Genomic DNA, 21,308 nt, shown 5'->3' with positions numbered 1-21,308 from the left:
GGTGAGTAGGACTGGGGCTAGAGAGAGCCCCAAACCTCCCCTGGCATCTCTGAGAGGCCCCGAGCACCACGGAAGGCCCTGTATGAAGGACTCAGCCAGTGGGACCTGCTGGGAGCTTTCTAACCTGGCCCTGTGTGGCCTTGGGCCAGACGACTGACCATAGCCACCCCCACCTGCCAGGCTTGTTGTGAGTGAAATGAGCCTGTCTGTGGCATCTGGCACATAGTAGGTGCTCAAGAAATGGCTGCTTCTGTCACTGCTATTACCAGCACAAGCACTGTCACCCTGCTTCTGTTCCCACCACACAGCTGCCACTTAGGGCCCCGGGATCCAGGCCGTGAGGGGCCCCTGCTTCCTCTCCGTTGGGCAGGGTCAGTTTCCTTCCATGATCATCAACACAGGGTGAGACCGCAAAGCGCCCAGCTTCCCAGGCCACTTACTTGGGGACAATGACCAGCAGTGTGACCAGATACTCGGAACCCAACACAAAGTCTTCCTTGTTCACAATGTCGCTCAGGGTCCGAGTGAAGAGGTTCTCCCTGAATCCACGTGGGACAAAGGGGGTGTGGTCAGCAGAAAGACACATGGAGACAGCACACACCTGGGCAGAGCCACAGCACACAGGGCCTGGGACAGGAGTGGCGGAGGCTCGCGGCTCTGTCTTCTGGGCGGCCGGAACTGCTGTGGCTGGCAGGGCCTCAGGTGTTATCACCCGTTACCTGAGGGGCTGCTGAATCCAACACCTCAGTCACCTGTGCTGCCCCGCTGCTCCGGTGCAAGCCGGGGAGGGGCCCGCTGGGGGCAGGCAGCTTAAGTTACTCAAGCGTCAACACAGTGGCTGGCTGGCAAAGCCACCCGGGCCATCCTGGGCAGAGACAGGCCCAATTAGAGCTCCGGTTCACTTTACACAGCTTACAGGCCCAGCAGCCAGGGGACACTCACCTGGAATAGCTTTCTACATGCCCACTGGAAGCTGGTCTGAATCAAGGTCAGGTATTTTTAGCACATGGATCAAAGCTGCTATATCAGCAAGTGAGCCAAGATACAGCGAATGAGCCTGTCCCATTAGCACACAGGCCCTGGTACTAGCTAACATATTAGCACGTGGCGCTTCCCAAATAAATGGTTCCTCAAGCGCTTGGCTGAGGCCAAAACTTTAGGGAAAGTGCCGTCCCCCAGAGGCTCTCCAGCCTGCCCAGGACGCCTGCACTTCTCTCCTTCCCCTCCTGCGCCATCACTGGTGAGTCCCTTCGGGTCCCGCTACAAGGGCACTATGCATGGGCCTCCCTGTCATGGCATTTCCACGCTATCCTTACACTATCAGAGCTCACCTGTTGGCTTACACCTGTACCCCCTGCACAAAACAGACTTTCCACAAAACATTTGTTGAATGAATGTATGAGCTCTCGAAGGACAGAAGTTATATCTTATTCTGCTTTGTATCTTTAGGGCCTAGCATAAGGCCTGAGAGTATAGTAGGTGCATCATAAACATTTATCGAAAGAAGAAAAGAGTAACAGAAGAGAGACGTAGAGATGGTTTCACCCTCTTTACTCGCCCCTCCCTCACTCAGTGTGTATGTTCAATAGATCAGTCAGCGTTACCGGGAATCAATGAATGGACTTCACCAGTTGACTGAAGAGGTTGGACCAGATGTTTGTTCGAGTCCCAGACAATTTTAAGAAGTCTATAATCTGGGGGTGCAAGGGGATGGCCCACCAGGTGAATGGCCCCATGGCCCATTGGTCAATGTCATGACAAATCTATGCCAAGGTCACCATTTAGGGCTTTCTGCCATTGGCACCCTGCCACTTTCCCATCCTCACCCCTCCCTGGTAAGGCCAAGCGGGGAGGCAAAACTCAGCTGGCGCGGATTTAGTTCTGATACAAAGTCAGGCAACCAAGGACAGTTTCTAGTTGAAGTGCCTCTTTCCCTCTTTGGTTTTAAATTTCCCATGAATGTCCTATTTGCTTTTTTCACAAGAAGACAGCTGGCCCAGTGACTATCAGAAGAGAGAAGCAGAAGTAGGAGGAACCTCCCTGGTGACTTTTTCCTTTGCTCACAGCAGTGAGCCAATCAGAGGGATGGCTGTCCAAGGGGACTGCTGGTTCTGAGCTCTCCTGGGCCACTTCCCTTCTCTGGAGTATCTTCAGAGAATCGCCAATGGAAATAGATCCAGAATCTGGGGACACTGGGAGGATCCAACGTGCCAACTCAGCCCTGTTCATGAGCCGCTTCCAGCCTCCCCAGCAAAAGCTCAACTGGCTTCTTCTTACATGCCTCCAATAACAGGGAGCTCACTGCTTCACAAGACAGCTAAAGCATCGTGACACTGGGCTTCTGTTTTTCTCTGGATACCTCCTCACCACTTTGGTGACTGGTTGTGTCTGCTGGGCCAAGCAGTCTGCTCCCTCTCCCATATGGTGTTCGTTCAGGTGGGGAGAGAAGGCACCTGAGTCCCTGAGGCTGCTCAGCTCGGGAGTCTCTATGGGGCCACTACCCTCTGCTCGTCCTCACAAAGGCCAGGCTCTGACAGCCCTGCCTACTGCTGCCTATGCTAGGAGGGGCCTCTGTAAAGCCTCCACAGGGGAAGGATCTTGGGAGGCTCCAGGTGTTCTCAGTGACCTGGGAGAGGGAAGGAAACACCTTCCAGCCTCTGGGCATAGGCAGGGAGGCGCCATCAACCCCAGCTGGGCCTTTCCTCCTGGTCCTTTGCTCCAGGTCTTCCTCTCCACAGTTCCTGGGGAGGCAGGAGTGCCTCTGTGTCTGTCTGTCTCGCTCGCTCTCTCAGACACACACCCAGGCTTGGGTCACCCAGTGATCTGAACGTCTCTCACGTGCATCAGCCCTGCCAGGATCCTGCTCCAGCCAGGTTTGGAGGTGCGAGTGGAACACGGCACTCACCTGGATTTCTTCTCCAGATTTTCCAGGTTGGTCTTCAGAGTGTTGTAGGCGGCTGTGCGGGATTTCAGGTCAGTCTCGATCTGTGCCAGTTGCTATTTGGAAAAACAAAAGAGTTTATAGAATTGGTCGAACTTTTCAAAATGGCCACAAATGGCTCCTGGTGCCCCTAAGAAAAAAAACACAACCCTGCCCATTTGCCAGGGATGGGTTACGTTTCTCCCCCTCTGCTCTCTGAGACGTTCCACATTTGGCATAAGGCCAAGGGAGGCAGAAAACAGGGGAATACCCCCCTTTGCAAATATGGAGGCCCAAGGCATGAATGGCTCTTCTAGGATGACGCAAGGCGCTGAATCTTCTCCCGACTTCAAGCCCATCTGTCTGTCAGGGCTCCCACCGCCCTCCACACCATTTGCTCTCAGCCTTTGCCAAAGGTCAGCTCAAGCCGACGCCCATCCTGGCTTCTATGGGGACTTGCCATGGCTCGGCACTGAGTGTGCCCAGGTCTCCAAGCTCAGCTGTGTTCCACAGTGGCCCCTTCCGGCTCTGCACAGGGGAGAAGGCTCCTTTGAGCTCGGAGGCAGTCACCAGCCTGACTTAATGTCAGGCAATCCCCTTGTTGTAGAAATTGCAGGAGCATGCCCCAGACCCCCTCCTGCAGTAGGCAGGGAATGAGACAAGTGGAGGACCAAGACCCAGCTGGAGAGCCTCAGGTGCCCCACTGGCCCAGCCAGCCTGATGTCTCCCCACAAGGGCTCAAAACAGTGAAAGAAAAATGCCTGCCTGAGCCCAATTCACTGGAAGCTCTCAAAACACAGTAGCTGTTAAGACAGTTTCAAAAGAATGCTCTGAGGTCACTGACAGCAGCAGTCCAGGGCCACAGTGAGACCCTAGCCTCCGGGAATTTAAAGAAAGCCCACCAGCCCCTGTCCTGCAGGCTCCACACTGCAACAGCAGAGCCCACGAACACAGTATTGGGTCCACAAATCTAGCACCCATGTTACGTTGGGGAATACTGTGCACGAGGTAGGTTCCTACGCCCTGACCCATGTGGGGGCGGGGCCCGTTCCCAGGCTCCTGAGACACACTGTGACCTTCTCCTCCCACTTCTCTCTCCTCAGCCCACAGTCAGTGACATGTCACTGGTGGCTTGCAATCGCCACGGGGGTAGTTTTCCCACCACGTCAGCAAACGCAGCAGATCAGCACATGCTGACATGGGGACATCTCCAGAATCCTTATGTGAAGAAAGGGGGCAACCTGTGGGAGATGGACAATTCTGAGTTGAAATATATATAGTTTTTATGTAGAGGGAAGGCTCTACTTTCAACGTTAAAACATGGGCTCCCTTTGGGGACGTTAAAGGGAGCAGGAACGGAGGATGATGTCACAGGAGGTCTCTTCACGTTTTTTCTTTACATTTGGGTATGTTTGATTTTGGGGGGTTAGAGTTACAATTTGTTTGTTTACAATTTTGAAAAATTTCTTACTTTGAAATGATTGTAGGTTCTCTGGAAATTGTAAAAATAGTATAGAGATCCCATGGTCCAGTTTTCTCCATTGGTAATATCTTATATAACAACAAACAGCACAATATCATAACCAGGAAACTGACATGGGTACAATCCACGATCTCAGTTTTTAAAATAAAATTTATTGGGTTTTTTTGAAAAGGAAAAAAAAATCAAACAAGCAAGGAAACCCTGCAATGTCCTCATTTTTCTGATTTCACCACAAGCCAATGAAAAACTACAGAGGGTGTTTGGGAACCAGTGAAACAGTGATGGGAGCGAGGGCTTTGGGACTCAGTCAGGCCCAAACCTGAATGCCAGCTCCAGCTCCGACCGACTGTGTGACCTGCTGTCAGCTCCTGAACCTCCCTGAGCTCAGTGCCACGGAATCACTGTGCGCAATTCCAGCCCACGGAGCAGGTCACTCAGAAAGGCGAGTCCTTTCCTCCACCAGACCGAGCTCCTCAAGGGCGGCCGGGTCGGGGTCATCTCTGCACCTCCAGGCAGAGCGGCCAATCCAGGGCAGTGCTCTGCCAGGCGTGTTCAGCAGAACCAAACAGCCCTGCCCTGCTCCTTCTAGATGCATCCCACCACCCAAGGCAGGCAGAGGCTGTCAGGGCCTCGTGTAACGCCCCCGGCAGCACCCAGAGATGTTTCCTGGTGGCAGAGATGCCAGCAGCCAGCGCCCCCAGTGGGTTGGCAAGGAGCAGGCCCCCAGCCAACCACGGTGGACCTGCTCGTGGTGGAGGAATACACCTTTTGCTGTTACACCAGTGAGATTTTACGGGATTTTTTGCATGCCCCCCGCCTGTGGAGACTGACAGAGCCGTGCTGGGTGGCTCCCTGACCAGGTGACACGCTGCATGCGGTGTGCAGGGCCGGCAGTGGGTGGAAGCCCTCCCTTATGCTCACGCCTCTTCATTTAAGTGGGGGCAGGCGGCTCAGTTCCCAGCTGTTGGGAGGGCCCAGGGCCTCCCTTGACTGTGTCAACACCGGGCTCCTCCCAGGGAGAGACCTGCTTGGTCACCCAGAAGACTCTACTCAACATCCAGCCACGCAGCGACTTTTGTCTCCCTGTGGCTCTCCCAGCAAAGGGAGTTCCTTGACTAGGACGGTAACAGAGTTAGACCTCCCACTGGGGGAACAGGCCTGGGCCAGGGCTGAGGGCATCACACATGTGCTCCTGGGGCAGGACGAGGTGAGGGAGCCCCACCAGCCTCAGAGAGGCTCTTTGGCAAGGGCGCCACGCACACAGGAAACCTAGACCTGCATTCCCACCCCAGAGTGATACCTCAACCCTGCAGGCCTGGGGGCAGGCTACCTAGGCTCAGCCAGCCTCCCATCTGGAATAGGAGGACGGTGACACCGACCTCTCAAGGGTGACATAAAGAGTAAAAGAAATAAAAGAGCCCAGCATGGTTCCAGGTCTGCAGCAGTGCCACCAAAACTGCCCTCCTCCCCCTCCCTGCTTTCCTGCCAATGTCACTCTCTGGATTGCCCTGGACTAGATAGAAGCCAGGTTCTGCCCTCTACCCGCGTCAGCTGATACCCGATGTGCTCTGGGGCCTTCATCACTGGGTCTGGGGACCCCAGGACAGCCAGCCCCATGAACGCTGTCCCAGAGGACTCAGAGAACAGCGCTGACCACCCTGCCTGGTTCATTAGCACAGGACAGGGCACCAGGCCGGCCCCACAAACTACCATGTGCTTCTAGGTTGGTGGTGAAGGTGCATAGGTGCTCCAGGCAGCCCCTCCTCGAAGGGCCTTTCAGAATCACTGCCCAGTTGTCCCAGGAAGTGCTGGGACCTCTGTGATGAAAGAGGAGCTGCGCTGATTCCTGTTTGATCAGAGACACAGCCGGGCACCAGCCTGCCATGAGGAGATCGGCCAGACTGCACAGGGACGGGTCCATCTCCGTCACCTGGCCCGCCCAGCCACACCCAGGTGGCTCTGTCACTCTGAGCAGACAACAGGAAGGCTTTGTTCCTGGCCTGGCTGAGACTCTCTCCCAGACACCTGGGCCAGCAGGAGACATGACATATGAGGGGCTTGGTATATCGTAGAGGGAGGGGGACAGGAAGTCATTAACTGTTAGCGCTCATCCTCAGTGAGACAAACAGGAGTCAACACGGCTGTGAGCCTGCCACAGTGTCCCCAAAGACCTGTGCCGCAGTGCTTTTATTCATGAAGCAAAAGCTGGAGCCCACTGCTTACCAAGATGGTGGAACCATGGGGTCAGCGCTCACTGACCTCCCTTTTGTCACTTTCACCTCAGATCAGGGGCAAGAACCCCAGCAGACATGTCTCAAGAGTTAGGGCTCCTAAGCCAAACTCTCTGAGAAGCAGACAGTTCTTGTCAAGAAACAATCACCCAGGTAGTGGGGGGTGTCAGGTTCTAAGAGTAGGTCAGGGTGGGGTTGACTCTCCAACAGTACCTTTTAAAAAGAAAAGAGGTAGGGGGAGCTCAGTGAATGGGCACAGGATTGGAGTCAGACATCGGTAGCTCAGAGAACCCATCGGTCGAGGGGACTGTCCTGTGAGATGCAGTCACCCAGTCAGGTAACAGGGCTAGAAGAGACTGAGGTCGGGCACATGGTCACCTGTTCTGTTCCCAGGGCTATCCTGACACCCATAGGTTTCTGACCTTGCCAAGGGCATGGAAGACCATTCCTCAGAAACCCACCAGGGCCCAGTGAGGGCTGACAAGCGGCAGATGGGGAGGGGACCCAACAGGGCTAGAACCCAACCTCCTGCCTCTGGCCTCCTGGAAAGTCCCTCTCTGCTTCGCCAGGGTCTGAATGCCACATAGATCTACCTCAGATGGTCAGATGTCCCCAGTCACAGAAGTTTAAGTATGCACAGAGAGAAGGCACTTCTCTTACCTTTGTTAGAGTGTCCACCACACTCACCAGTGGCTGCTTCGCAGGGTATTTGGCCATGTCCCATTCAAAGTGGGTCACAAAGGACGTTAAATCAACTGGAAGAACACAAACACATTTCAACAAATGAGTGGCATTCTGCAGACAGAGGTGGCCTGAGCTCGAGCCATGTAGAGAGATCAGAGGACAGACTCAGGGCTCTGAGACGGCAAACACCGCCCAGGGGAGCAGAGTACTGAGCCAGCTGGCTGGCCAGCGGCCGTATCCAAAACCCCAATGAGAAACATACCCCCAGCCCTAGGGACACTGTCACAGGTGCACTGGTGTGCCCCAGAATCTCACTCAGATGACCCCAGAGACCAGCATTTGGGAGATCCTGCAAAGTCGGGAGATTTTTCTGAGGGCACCAGGCTAATTCCCCGCCTTTTCCAGTTGCTTCGGCCACATGCCCCTGCTGGGTTATCGTTCTGATTTGAAGTACCCTGAAGGCACACCAGAGAGCCCCCAGCCAACCCCCGAAGACTACCCAGCCAGTCGTGCGTGCCACCTGCTCTCAAGACAAGCCATCTTCCTGCCTCCTGCAACCAAGCACTAGACAGAGGTGATTTCAACACAACATGATGTGTTTTAAAGAAGGCATTTTAAACATTATCAAAATGCTGGAGTTTGTGAATGTGGATTTTAGTATCTGGCACGGATGTGCATTTTCAGTGTAGGTCCTTTATTTTTATTTGAAGTGTCCTTATAAGAAGAGACACCCCATGTGCTCACACAGGCCATTGACAGACAGACACAGCTAAGGACGTGGTTCTCGCCAGAAAGCAAACCTGCCAGCACCTTGAACTTGATCCAGCCTCAAGAACTGTGAGAGATGAATGTCTGTTGTTTAAGCCCCCGAATCTGTGGTGTTTTGTTGTGGCAGCCTGAGTAGATTAATACAGATTTGGGTATTAATTGGGTATTAATATAGATTTGGGTATTGCCACACTGCGGCAGGGAAATGACTTTGGAGGAAGGATCCAGACCTGGGAGGAACTGCATTAATGTCTGGATGAAAGCAGGGGGTACGGTCAGAGGTGGAACTGGAAGGTTGCCAAGGACTCCTCCTATGGCGGCAAGAGTCCCTGATCCCATTTACTGAACACTGCTGTGGGCCAGGCCCTGGGCAAGCACACTTATCACACACCTCTCCTGCTGGTCACACACTGATAGGTAGGAACCATCTCCCATCCCACAGGCCAGGGAACAGCCAGCCCAAAGCAGGAGACACTGGGCAGGCTTTGGGATTTCTCCCCCATCCCGTCACCCCTCTCCCACCTCCAGCACACCATGAGCACCCAAGACCAGACACCCTCAACCCCTGATGCTGTCTCACTGCTGCTGTCTGGTCCTTTAACATCAGGATGGAGACCGACTCCTCCTGAAAGCCTGCCCAGTCGTCCCTCCCCTGCTGGCCTGAGCACATGGATGTTTGCCAATCCATCACACTGATGACGCTGTCTGATCACCCCTCATCCTCTTGCTCTTATGGGATCCTTGTGTCCCCAGAGCCTGTCACAGTGCCCGGCACAGAGCAAGGACTCCACACACACACAGACCTTCCTAATGACCCTGGTGATCGTTCTCACTCACTACCCAGGTTGCTCAGAAGAGATACATTTCAGACCAAGCTCTTCTCTCCATGGCTTTTCACGAATTCCAAGTCCTTTGTGGTATTCAGACTAAAAAGAATAAGTTGCCTGTTTCCACGATGATTATAATCCCTCTGCAGCTCAGCCCCTCTCCTCGTGGTGTCTCCCAAGCTCTCGGTCTCCATTTCCAGCACAGCACGTATGCGCTGTGGGTCTGCACCCCAGGCGAGTACCCCAGGAGGACGATCCTTTCTGAATGCCCAGCATTCAGCACAGTGCCTGGTACTCGACAGCTGAGCAGGAGTGTCCGGTGAATGAAGGAGGAGAGAAGGGCGAATAAGGAGACCATTGCAGACCTCCTGCAGAGGCCTGGGACTGTGGCCTCCTCCAGCACCTCCTCTCCCATATCCGGAATGCCAGATCCAGCTCCAGACGCTGACCATTGCCCCAGATCACTCATCCAAGGGCGGCCTTGCCCCGTCCACGCACATGGCCATTGGTGAGAACATCTTTGGGGAGGGTCCTCCACCTGAGAAAGCAGCAGCCCCCTCTAGCTTCCAGTACACCCAGTACTGCAGCTGTCGCTGTGCCTGCTCAGGAAAGAGCCAGCCTCGCCTCCTCCTCCCCTCCCCTGGCTGAGGTTGGCAAAGCCTGATCTCTAAGGGAGCAGTGCAGGGCTTGAATGGACGGCCTGTGTGTCCAGACCATGACCCAGACAGGCTTGCTCCACATCAAAATATGCTGCATACAGCTCTTCAGCAGCAACGATCACATGTGAGAAGCAAAGCCAGGTCTTCCCGCAGGCAGTACAACAAAGGACTTGTGACCAGGACCTGTGACCACACGGACTACAGCCCGGAATGGGGCCTTCTGGTGTTCATGACTTCTGTGCACATTCTAGGGCCCGGGCCAGACAATGCTGGGTTTGCTCAGCTTCTGGTGACATCAAATGCATCTGTGCCCTACCACGCCTAGCTCAGCTAGGGGCAAAGAGAAAACAAAAACAAAAGTGCCCAGGCAAAGCTAAGAGCCTATAAAGGGATGAAGTCCACTGACAGGCGAGAAAACCAAGACCCAAGGTCACACAGTGCATTATGCAGCAGGACCAGATCTGACGCTTCCAAGGTTGGGGCTGCTGGCCATCCATGCAACCCAAATTCCCGGGTATGCTCTATAGGAGATTGGATTAAAACCCCACCTGCCTGGGCTACCCTGAGTCCCTCCAGTTAGTTCCGTCAATCACCAGTTCTATGCTCTGAAGAAGAAAAAGATTTCCCCATCCAAATGCTATCAAGAAGCCTGAACCAAACTAAGTTTGGTAAGGTCGCTGGACTGGAGTACTTTTCAGAGCCTTTACTATGCCCTAGCATCGTTGACCTTTGTTGGAAAGGCCTGGGGTATAGAACAAGTCTTGGAAGTCACAGGGACCCAACGCACAGGATGCCTAGAGATAAGGAAACATATTAAACAAAGCTGAATGCCCTCCTCCTGAGAAGAGGCAGCATATCTTAGAGTTGGTGCCATCTGGACTGCGGATGGACGTGACAGAATCGTAACATCTGATATTAAGTAATGTGACTGCTGAGTAGAATGTAAGCCCTTTGATCACTATTTTAATGTAAACTTGAATCCTCATGCCTTAAAGACCAGGTTTTTATGTAGAAAAGCAGCTCTCAATCATAAGTCAGCTCTTCCGTCCAGGGCCCTACGAGTTACCTGCTGGGAAATGAGATCAACTGATCTTTTTAACAAAATAGGTTTTTTTTCTTTTTTACTAGCATTAGCTAGAAATCTCAGTGTAGCAAACAGATTGCATTCCAATCTGTAAAGATTTGTATTCATCCTAAAAGGATTTGTGGGCTCCAGTTCTACCAGCTTGAGCAGGTAGGAGAAAACGCAAGGCAAATGGCTCCTTCTAATAGCTGAAACCAGGAATGGCTTGTGTGGACACAGGGGCTCCCTCAGGAGGCTCAAGAGAAGCGGGCTGCTTGTACACGTGATCCCCATCCGGGTGGCACAAAGCTAAGCCTGGCACTTGAGCTGCCAGGACACACAAAACAGCCAGCCTCCATGAGCAGGCAGGAGGACGCTGGCAATAGCCATCAGGGAAGGAAGTACACTGCAAGACCAAGATGCAGAAGTCCACCTGGAGTCAAAGCATCCCCACTCCAGGACGCATGCAGAGCTTCTGGAGAGGCGGGGGAGACACGAGGAAGAGGGGAAAGGAGTGAAACAGTTGGTATCTGTGTCATATGGATATTGAGACCAAGCTACGAAGTTATGTCGTAACCTGATCACTACCCCTACAACCAGACCAAGCATCCACCTTCCCAGAGACATGCAGGACCACACTGAGCACAACACGGCAAACAATGCATAACCTACTCTTTAAACATTTCATTTTTTCCTTCAAACCTGCAATGTATTAAGGTGGCGTTACTCAACCTCGTTCGCATACAAAACCAAGATCAGGAGTATGAACATTTCCATTTGTCAATTTAAACAAGCAAATAAAAAGCTCTGTAAGGGTGCCAGGAGGTGACAAAATATAAATTTCTGGGTAACAAATGATATGAATAGTAAATATAGAATCTATATTCTCATTTTCAATACATATACATGCCTAAAATCACAGGTTTAATTAACTCTACAGATATTAAACACCTAATTCTAAAGTTTCTGAAGTCGCAGACTTTTTGTCTTGCACATTTTAAGCGCATTCAAATTACATGTACGCAATTCATGGACCAAAGCATTTTTGGTCTAACTCATTTACTGAGCACAACTTAAGACTTCAGCCTGAGGCATTCCTCAGCATGCGAAGGCATTTTTCAGCCTCATTTGAGGAAAGGGATAAATCTGTTGTGGGGTGGGGAACAGGATGGAACTTTCCATGCAGGATAGAGAGGAGGCTGATAGAGATGGGAAGGGCCAAACAACCATTAGGCCCCCACTGAACCCATTTCCACTTCAAATTTCATTGAGGACTTTAGCTATATGGTAAGAAATGCTGAACGTTTTAGAAAGGAGACAACGGGACAATACACTGGCAAAGGGACATGTCTTTAAAACATTGGTGCTGTTGACCTGAAAGTGGAGTGTATGGCCTCTGTCAATTCAGAGGCTTGGGGGTTGGGGACGTGCGTGTCACTTCAGTCATCACCGTGTGGTCACAGCTAGGGCTACCGATGGGCCAGCATGAGCTGAGAAGGCACTGAAATGAGAACCCTCGAGCGACCTACCTCCGTTGGCCAGGAGATTCTCCTGAACCTTCCCCTTGGCGTCTTCCATTACTTCCACCACGCTCTGGGCCATTCTCTTTATGAGGCTTTGGGAACAAAACAAAAGGCAGGTTAGAGTAGGAAACTCCCCTCAGAACAATCTCAAGCTCCGCTGGCAGGAGAAGGAATGGGCGCCACACTTTGGGGGAATAATTTGGCAATATGAGAAAGAGACTTAAAATGCTAGTAGCCTTTGAACCAGTATTTCTACTTCTGGGAAACTAGCTTAAGGAAATAGGGCAAACAGAGAAAGCTTTCTGAACTAAACGATGTTCTTTGCAGCTCTGTGGCTGACAGCGAAAAATTGGAAACTACTGTAAGGTCAACAACAGGAGATTGTTCAAGTAAATAATGGAATATCCAGTTGAGGGTTTATTGGGCAGCCATTGAAAATAAGAATTTCTAAAATGGTGGAACAAGGCATGCGTTATAATGTGATGTGGAAAACAAACAAGATACAAACTTATATAGAAAGTACGGATGCAACTATGTGAAAATGTTCTTCCTAGTTTACCTATTTTCTACTATAACCAGGTATTGCTTTTATAATTAGATAATTAACCCTTTTTCAGTCTCCAGAAAGTATCCTGAATGCTTCAGAAAGGATGAGAAAGGAAAAGTACGGGATTTGGAGGCAGAAGGACTCAAATTTGCATGGCTCTGCCAATTACCAAGTGTATGATTTTGTCCAAATTTATTTAATCTCTTTGAGCCTCAGTTATCTGTAAAATGGGGGTGATACCCATTTTGCAGGATGATTATAAATACTAATATAACTAATCAGGCACTGAGCATCTAGTAGCAAAGAGTGTACTCTGCGCCTGGAAGCTGACCAATTAAAAGCCAAGTAGAAAACATGACAATCTAGGATCAAAGTAAAAAAGTTCTGATGATCCAAACAATTGCCTCAGTCCCTTTGTCCAAATTCTCCTGGCTCCTAGGAGGGAGGTGGTGTTTGCAGGGAGGATGGATCAGGTCATTGATTTCCAAATGGAGAACATGGTCTTCTGCTGTTATACGCACTGGCCATGTTGGCCACACAGAGCGTGGAGGCCTGGGGCGAGGGCAGGGAGGGCACTGAAAGACCCCAGATAAGGAAGAGAGCGAGGGAGGGAGGGAAGCCACTTGTTTTCCTATTATGGCATATTTCCAGAAATTAACACTTCCACTGTATGTGATTGAGATTTTTTTTAATAACACCTATCATTTAGTGGAGTCTACCAAGTGCCAAACAATCTATAATCATTATCTCATTTAATCCTCACAAAAATTCTCAAAGATGTCTATTACGCCATTTTACAGATGGAGAGACTGAGGCCCAGAGAAGTAAGTTGCCCCTCCATCTAGTCCCAACCATCAGGTCCATCAGTGGACTCCAAAGCTATTGGCCACCAGGCCACACTGCTATCTTTACAGTCACTATGGCCCATCCTCGGCTTAAATCTCCACACATGTGTTGGCATTTCTTAGAATAGTAGTTCTGCATCTTACTAATTATAACTTGAGCAAGTTACCTAACTAATCCCATTTATTTCCCCAGCTGTGAAATGGGGATGATACTGCTCATCTCATATTTTTATTTGTGGAGTTTGGTGCGATGCATGTAAAGTGCCAGGCCCTGGGATTTTGGGGCAGATATCTTCAGATGTGCTCTTGGCAGCCTGGTGGAGGTGGACACCCTCCTGGCTCTCTACCCTCCGGTTCATGAGTAGATTAGGCAGGAGATGGGGTGGGTTGGGGGAGAGTGAGTGTGGTTCCCTCCCAGTCCCTGTAACCTGACTCCTCTCATCCCCTCTGGCCCTCCAGCCTAGGGGTGTGACGCCACCTGTCCACCTGCCTGAGTTCTGGTGCCACCCCCCTGTGGTTCTCCTACAGCTCCACACAATAGTCTGGCCCTCCTCAAAATAACCTAATGAGTGGATCTTCTCTTATCTGTTAGAACCCTGACTTGATAGATAAATTCATTCATTCATTTCACTTATTCTTTTAGCAAATTCCATATACGAGGCACCTGTGTGCAAAGCAGGGTTCAGTGTCGAGAACAGAACAAAGTCCCTGCTCTCAGAGAGTGTTTATTGTAATGCTGTCAATGGCTTCTCTTTATCAATATTACAGTGACACATGGTCTCCTAGTGCCATACCCCCTGTCATACTTTGAGTAATTATTTGTTTACATGAAAGTAGTAGTAAGTCCAGCCCCTACCACAATGCCTGATGTACAACTGTTGCTCAGGAAATGTTTGTTGAGTGAATAAATGAACTCTGGCGCGCCACCTAAAATAACACACATGCTTCCTTCCTAACTGATCTAAAAACAGAACTCATCGCTTTGTTAATGAAATGACTCTGCTGCTCCCAACTTTAGCCTTGATAGAGTTTGTAACTATAACAAGTATGGCCGCATGCCTGCCCTTAGGCATGTCCACCACTCCGAAACATCTCAGAATAATGTGGTCTGACGAAGCTTAACTGCTTGAAAAATCGCTTATTGCACAAAGCAAAAGTGTCCCTGACTTAGCTGTGATCACAGACTACAGTCACCAGCAAACTGTGATGTCACCGAATCACAACAGCTTTGTCATTGGAAGCAAACTGAAAGTCCAGATGCTATTTTAAATTTATTTTTTTCACTTCACACATCATTGTGAACACCTTTTCATGTCATCAGAATAGAGCTTCCTCACTGCTTTTATTTTACTGTGTAGTATTTCCTTGCGTGGCTGTATCATAACCAATTCCCTGTTGTTGGACGTTTGGGTTGTTTCCGCTTTGATATGGTGTTGCAATAATACACATATTTTGCCCACTTGTGCAGGTACATATGCAGAATAAGTTACTAAAGAGTAACTACTGGAATAAGAGGTATAAACATTTACAATTTTAGCAAATAGGCCAAACTACCCTCCAGAGCCAGTGTACACTCCCACTAATGGTGGATGTGAGCATACACTTCTCCAAACCCTCACCAACACCAGGCATCATGAATCTGTAATCTCTGCCAATCTGGTAGCTGGAAATTTATCTTGTGGTTGCTCTGATTTGCATCTCTTTGCTCATCAGTGAGGCTGGACATCTTTTCATAGGTTTATTGACTCCCCAAATGGCTGTTTCCTTCTGTGAATGGTGTGTTCATATCTTTTGCCAGTTTCTCTAATGATCTGTTCATTTTTCTAAAAAAAATTTACTTGTAACAGTTCTTAGGCTTCCCATTTTTAATTAGCAATAATCGCGCCTCGGATAAACCTCATTGGCTACGATACTGCCACTGCACAAAGCTAAGCTTCCCATTTTAAAGATGAAAAAAAATAAGATTTAGAGAGCCAAAAATCACTCTACCCAGGGTAACAAGTGTCAGAGCAGAAATCGATCCCCGAATCTACCTGACTCCAAATGCCATGCTCTTCAAAGCTCGTCTAAACTCTGGCACCTTTCTCTAAAACACTTGACAAAAACACCAGCCCATATGGGAAGATATAAAAATCATATTTTTAATTAAAAAAGCAAATTGCAAACAGTATGTAATCTTGATTGGGGTGTTGGTTATACTGATGTACCCAACAAAATTCATCAACCTGTTCATGTCAGATTGTACATTTCACTGGATGTAAATTTTACCACATGAAAAAAAAAAACGTTTTACAGTAGATATGATCTTAATCAAGCGGCCAAAGTTAACATCATCAATAATGGGAAAGATGACTAACGTGTTTCTGATGATGCACTGAGAAGAACATGCCTCTCTCCTGCGGTATTTCTGCCAACGTGGGTAACCTGAATCTTATCACGAGTAAACACCACATGAGTTGAAATTAAGGAGCATTTTACATAATAACAGACCTGTACTCTTCAAAAAGCACCATGTCCTAAAAGTCAAAGAAAGCCCGAATAACTGTTCTAGTTTAAACAAGATGAAAGAGACATGACAATTAATTGCAAAAAACAGGGAGTCCTCTCCATGTTTATCATCTGAGAAAATAGGAGATTTTCTTTGTTATTTATAAAGAAACCTGTTGAAATAATTGGTGACATCCAACTAAAATTGGTAGATTAAATAACAATTCTGTATTCCTGATTTTGATCGTTGTACTAAGGTTGTATGAGAGAATGCCCTTGTTTTTAGATAATATACATAAAGGGACATCACATCTGCAATTCACTGTCAGAAGACAAGAAAAAGTGAGAGAGAGAGAGAGAGAGAGAGAGAGAGGTTAAAGTAGACATGGTAACGGGAATCTGGGAATTCTTTTAACAGTCTTGCAACTTTTCTTGAACTTTGAAATTAACTCAAAATAAAATGTTAAAAAATGTTTAAGCATGTACAGTATATAATCCAACTTTAAAAAATTACGTCAGTATTTACATAAATGAAAATCCTGACAGAAAGACACCAAACTTTTAACACTGCTTATCTTCACACATACAAGAATGAGGACTTTCCCTTTCTATGTATTTCTGTAATGTCACATTTGAATTAATTAAGACATATTAGTACTTTTGTAGGTAAAAAAAAAAAAGAACAGGAACAAATAAATAATAAAAATAACATAATAAAATAATGAACAAAATAAACAAACAGCAGCATTATTTACAAGAGCCAAAAGGTGGAGGCAATCCAAGTGTCCATTGACGGATGAATGGAAAAACTAAATGTCGTACATTCATACAATGGACTATTATGCAGCCTTAAAAAGGAAGGAAAATTCTGGCACATGTGACAACACAGATGAACCTTGAAGTCATTATACTAAGTGAAATAAATTAGTCACCAAGAAGAAAAATACTGACTGTACACAAAAAACAAACAACAACAAAAAACAGGTTCTGTGGAAAGTAACCTCACGGGTGATCTGATCATAATTTCCTAACTGGGCAGTTCACCATGAGTAGTCAGGCCCCAGGCACATAACTTTTTAGTAAAAAGTTTATCTCTGCCTTAAGCAAGCCCTGTCCATTGTTTTTGTGCATGTAGGTTACCACACGTTTGAAATAAGCAGTAATCACCCTCAAGAGAATACATAATCTTAACTCTTTTTTAATCCAATCTCCACCCCCAAGAAAGCACGTAATCTTAACTGTGGTGTAATCCCATCCCACATTGCTTCCTCCCACCTTCAGCTAATCTTCCTTATATTCCTTCCTTAATTTCATATGCATAAAAGACACAGCAAAACTGCCATTCTCCAGAGCATTTGAGATCTTGCTCCCCACACACGTCTTCAGTTTGGCTTAAATAAACTCTTTCAGAAATTCTCAACAGGTTTGGACATTGCCTATGCCGACAGTATGATTCCATTTATATGTGGCATCTAGAGTCAAATTCTTAGAAACAAATACAGTGGTGGTTTCCAGGAGCTGGGGAAAGGAGGGAGAGCAGAGGTGGGATTTGAATTTTTAAAATAACCAGCATTTATTAATAATAATTTTAAAAAACAATGGTATTGCAAATAAACAAAGTAATAAGTAAACAAAAGAATAAGTCAAGAGTGTGTTACTGGGGTCAGTCCATAAAGATTTCTTTCAAATTAATCTCCTTTATCTTGGCAGTCAAATGGGGAGCTGAGTAAGATGGGGCAGCTGGGTCTCCTACACCCAGTTGTCTTGGAGAGTGTGGGTATCAGGTTCCAAGTTGCTTAGTGCAAGTCTGTGACGCCACAGGAAAGAGGTTTTCCCTCTTCCCTGGGTTTTCTGGATAATTCAGACAAAAGCGGGCTGAGGTAGGTCTCTTTTTTCAGAAGTTACCCCAAGTCAGGGAAGAGAGGGCCAACAGGTGACAGCTGGAGTTTCCACAGGGTTTTAAAGCAAGAATAACAATAGTGTTTATCTAGTGAGCTGTTCTCAGAAAGGCACTTTGCATAATGTATCCGCATTCTCTTCACTAACAAGGGGAGGCCCCCAAGAACTGAGAAAACTGAGGCTCAGAGAGGCCAAGAAACTTGACCAATATCCCTCCGCCAGTGGCCAGGACATCAGCTAGTTCTGACCACTACCTTGCCTCTAAAGCAAGCCTCTGCCCACCACACCAGCTGCTCTCGGCCCACCAGGGGATAAGATGTCCCGCTCTGGATAACCAAACTTCCAGGCACAGTTCTGTCCTCAGCATCTCAATGGAGGAGCCTGGACAGGCCCAGCCTCTGCAGTCACAAGAAAGAACCCTGAGCCACGTGAGGCCCAGATACAGCCACCAGCTGGTAACTCAGGGAGGCCCTGGGCACCTCACCCTGCTCCTTTGTCTCTGCTTCCTCCTCACCAAGGGACAATGAAATCATCTCAAAATGCCTTGAAGCAAAGTCATCAGGAAAGTGACTGGAGAGCAATTCAGGCCACAGAGATACCATGCTTTAAATTTGGCCTTGCTTCTGGGAAACTGGAAGTTGCAATGGCTGATGTTTCCACCTTTAGAGGGGTTCCCCCTGCGTATTGTTTGTAGAGCCACTCAGCAAAATTACCCTTCTCACGCAAAACACAATTCGCTTTGTCAAGTTGGCATTATTCGGCTTGATTCACTCACATCATGGCATAATATTTCTTGGCCCTCTTCAAAAGCCAGCCTACCCTCAGAGGAAAAGTGCCCATGGTGTGTGTGTGGGGGGGGGACATGGACAGGGCAGGTTCCTTGTTCCGAAGTGCTGCTTAAATGCTCTAGGGTCCTGTAGTCTTTTGGGGAAAACTAGGCAGTCCCCTAAGTGTCCGGATTGGAAATGAAAAGGAGTAGCTCTCACATTTGTTTAAGTTTTGGAGAGTTGGCCAGAAAGTCAATCCACCTAGCAGCCACTGGTCACTGTGCCCAATTGCAGAAGCTCCACTCACATGGAACCCTGCCCCACTCACATGGAGCCCTGCCCCACTCACAGGGCATTTGCCGCCCCAGTGCACACAAGGTGAAGAGGGACCTCAGAGTTATGCAACCTGTAGCCTGCCCTCGGGGGATGAATGGGCAAAGGCCAGAACAAGCAAGTCCAAGTCACAAAAGTGGAACTACAAATGGCTGATAACACCTGAAAATATGTGTATACCCTTGCTGGTAATCCAAGAAATACACATTAAAACAATCATACACCATTTTCACTGTCAGGTAAATAAACAAAGTTTTTTCAAGGCACTAAACTGACCAGGGTATGATGAAATGGCACTTCCTTGCAACTTCATTGAAAAACAATTTAGCAATATGTACAAACAGCTTTAAATGTGTCTGTATCCTTTGAACCAGTAAATTCACTTAAGGAAATGAAACTTTAGGAGATAACCAAAAATGTAGACATAAAAAGAAAAAGAAATAGAAGAAAAAGGGGGAAAAAAAAACCAAAAACCAGAAAGAAAACAAACGAAAAAAGACAAAACTGTAAACAGATTTGTGCAAGATGTTAACAGGATGTTCATGATAATAAAATGAAGTAGGTATTTTATTACCTTAAAAAATAAAATGAAAGTTCTCCCCCCCCCCATTTAAAAAATCCTTAACATTACTTTAGGGTTATGCCCAGGAAGTGTGACCATAACAGCATCTGCCCCCAGAATCATCGCATGGGTCACAGATGGAAGGGCCGTTAGAGACCAAGGAGAGGTGGGGACTTGCTGCAGGTCACAAGGCCCCTTTGTAGCTGACCAGGGCTAAAACAAGGCCTCAGTATTTCCTGCCTCAATTTTAGAGCAATACATTGGATGTAATAAAGTACTGTTTTTCCATAAGACCTCTCCACATTTAAATTCCTTGTCTGTTTCTGCTAAGAGAGTTCTTGTGAAATAAGAAAACAACAGACTGTGCAGGCAAACATTTTCTCCACACGGTGAAGACAGCTGGGACTTCACACCTGGTCGGTCCCCTCTAGGGCTACATTAACACACATTTCACAGCAAATCTGTGTTTCTTTTCCTGGTTTATCTTAAAATGCCTGGCTTTACTTTTGCATGCAATGTCCACTATAGGCAAATTCATAGAGTGTCTAATGACCAGGGGGATGGGAAGTGGGAGGCGACTGCTAATGGGTACAGGTTTTCTTTTTGAGATGACAGAGATGTTCTAGAATTACATGGTGGTGGTGGTTGCATTACTTTATAAATATACTGGAAACCAATGAATTGCACATGTCAAAGGCGTGACTGTTATGGTGTGTGAAAGATATCTCAATTAAAAAAACATATCCTGTGATAAGACAGGGGATTGTCTAGTGATGGCACTAAATCTTCTATTTTGAGATTTGGATCTTTGGTATAATTCCATTTAACAAGTGCTGGGACTTTTAACAAGGCTTGGGACGTTCAGAAAGTTTTTTTCTCTTTTCTTTGCCTCTCTCCCCTCCCGCCAAACCTTAATAATTCTGTTTACTATCCATTTACTATGTATAACCAGTTTCAATGATTCTGTTACTTCAGCCATGCAGGCCTTGTGGCTTCGGAGAGGTTTTGCAACTGTATGGGACCCACTCCTGGCTCCAACTTAAATCTACATATGCAAAGGTTGCCATAATAAACCATACTTTCCCCCACCCCAACAAACAAAGCTGAACACCATGGAAGATGCCCATGACAGACTGAAGCAATTTACATCCCTAGTTAGAAAATATAAAACTTCATTCAGAAGAAACAAAGACTCTGAGGCAGTAGTTTCCAGCAGGCTCTGCCCAGCCCAGCCTCCTCTTACTTTAATAAATCTTCCTTCTGTATTTCTACCTGCTTCGTGAATACTTTCACACACAACATCCTGGTCTTACTCTCAGCTTCAAGGTGGAGACTCAGCCTGGAGGAGAATGTCAAGGACAACTCTGGCCCTTTATGCCAGATGTCATCCCCTTCTCCAAAGTTCCTTGGCCCTGCTCCCTTCTTCTCCTTTACCACCATATTTTATAGTTACCGTAAGTTTATCCAAGCCCTTCCCTGGGCTCTGTCCCAGACAGGTCACGCCATCTTTCTCCAGGTTCCCTTCAACGGTCTCCTCTCTGCTTTGCCTGCCTCTTCCAATCTGGCCTCCTCTTGTCCATCCCTCCCACAGCAGCCAGAGGGATCTCTAAAAATACACATCTTAGCGCGCCATTGTACTGTTTAAGCTATGCCAGTCATTTCCCAAGGTGTTCAAATATTGATGTTCAAATTCCTTAGCTGAGTTTACAA

General features: G+C 47.9%; 1 protein-coding gene and 1 pseudogene across 4 annotated transcripts in view; both read right to left on the bottom strand.

The window, feature by feature from the left end:
• The window catches only part of ATP6V1C2 (ATPase H+ transporting V1 subunit C2), a 43,806-nt gene that overhangs the window by 10,107 nt on the left and 12,391 nt on the right, over positions 1-21,308 (bottom strand). For 3 of the 4 annotated variants that reach the window (XM_019749376.2, XM_019749297.2, XM_074331687.1), the window contains 4 exons: positions 12,165-12,250; positions 7,295-7,389; positions 2,906-2,997; positions 441-539 (listed from right to left, as the gene is read on the bottom strand). In XM_019749376.2, coding sequence (XP_019604935.1) covers positions 441-539; positions 2,906-2,997; positions 7,295-7,389; positions 12,165-12,250 — 372 coding nt within the window. The remainder of the gene's footprint in view (positions 1-440; positions 540-2,905; positions 2,998-7,294; positions 7,390-12,164; positions 12,251-21,308) is intronic. The other variant, XM_074331688.1, reaches the window with a different exon arrangement.
• Positions 15,369-15,480, bottom strand: LOC141572019 (U4 spliceosomal RNA; annotated as a pseudogene).

The sequence above is a fragment of the Rhinolophus sinicus genome, linkage group LG05 (assembly GCF_036562045.2).
Source record: "Rhinolophus sinicus isolate RSC01 linkage group LG05, ASM3656204v1, whole genome shotgun sequence".
NCBI lineage: Eukaryota > Metazoa > Chordata > Mammalia > Chiroptera > Rhinolophidae > Rhinolophus > Rhinolophus sinicus.
The sequence above is the reverse complement of the archived record's forward strand: the minus strand, read 5'-3'. Positions and strand labels throughout refer to the sequence as shown.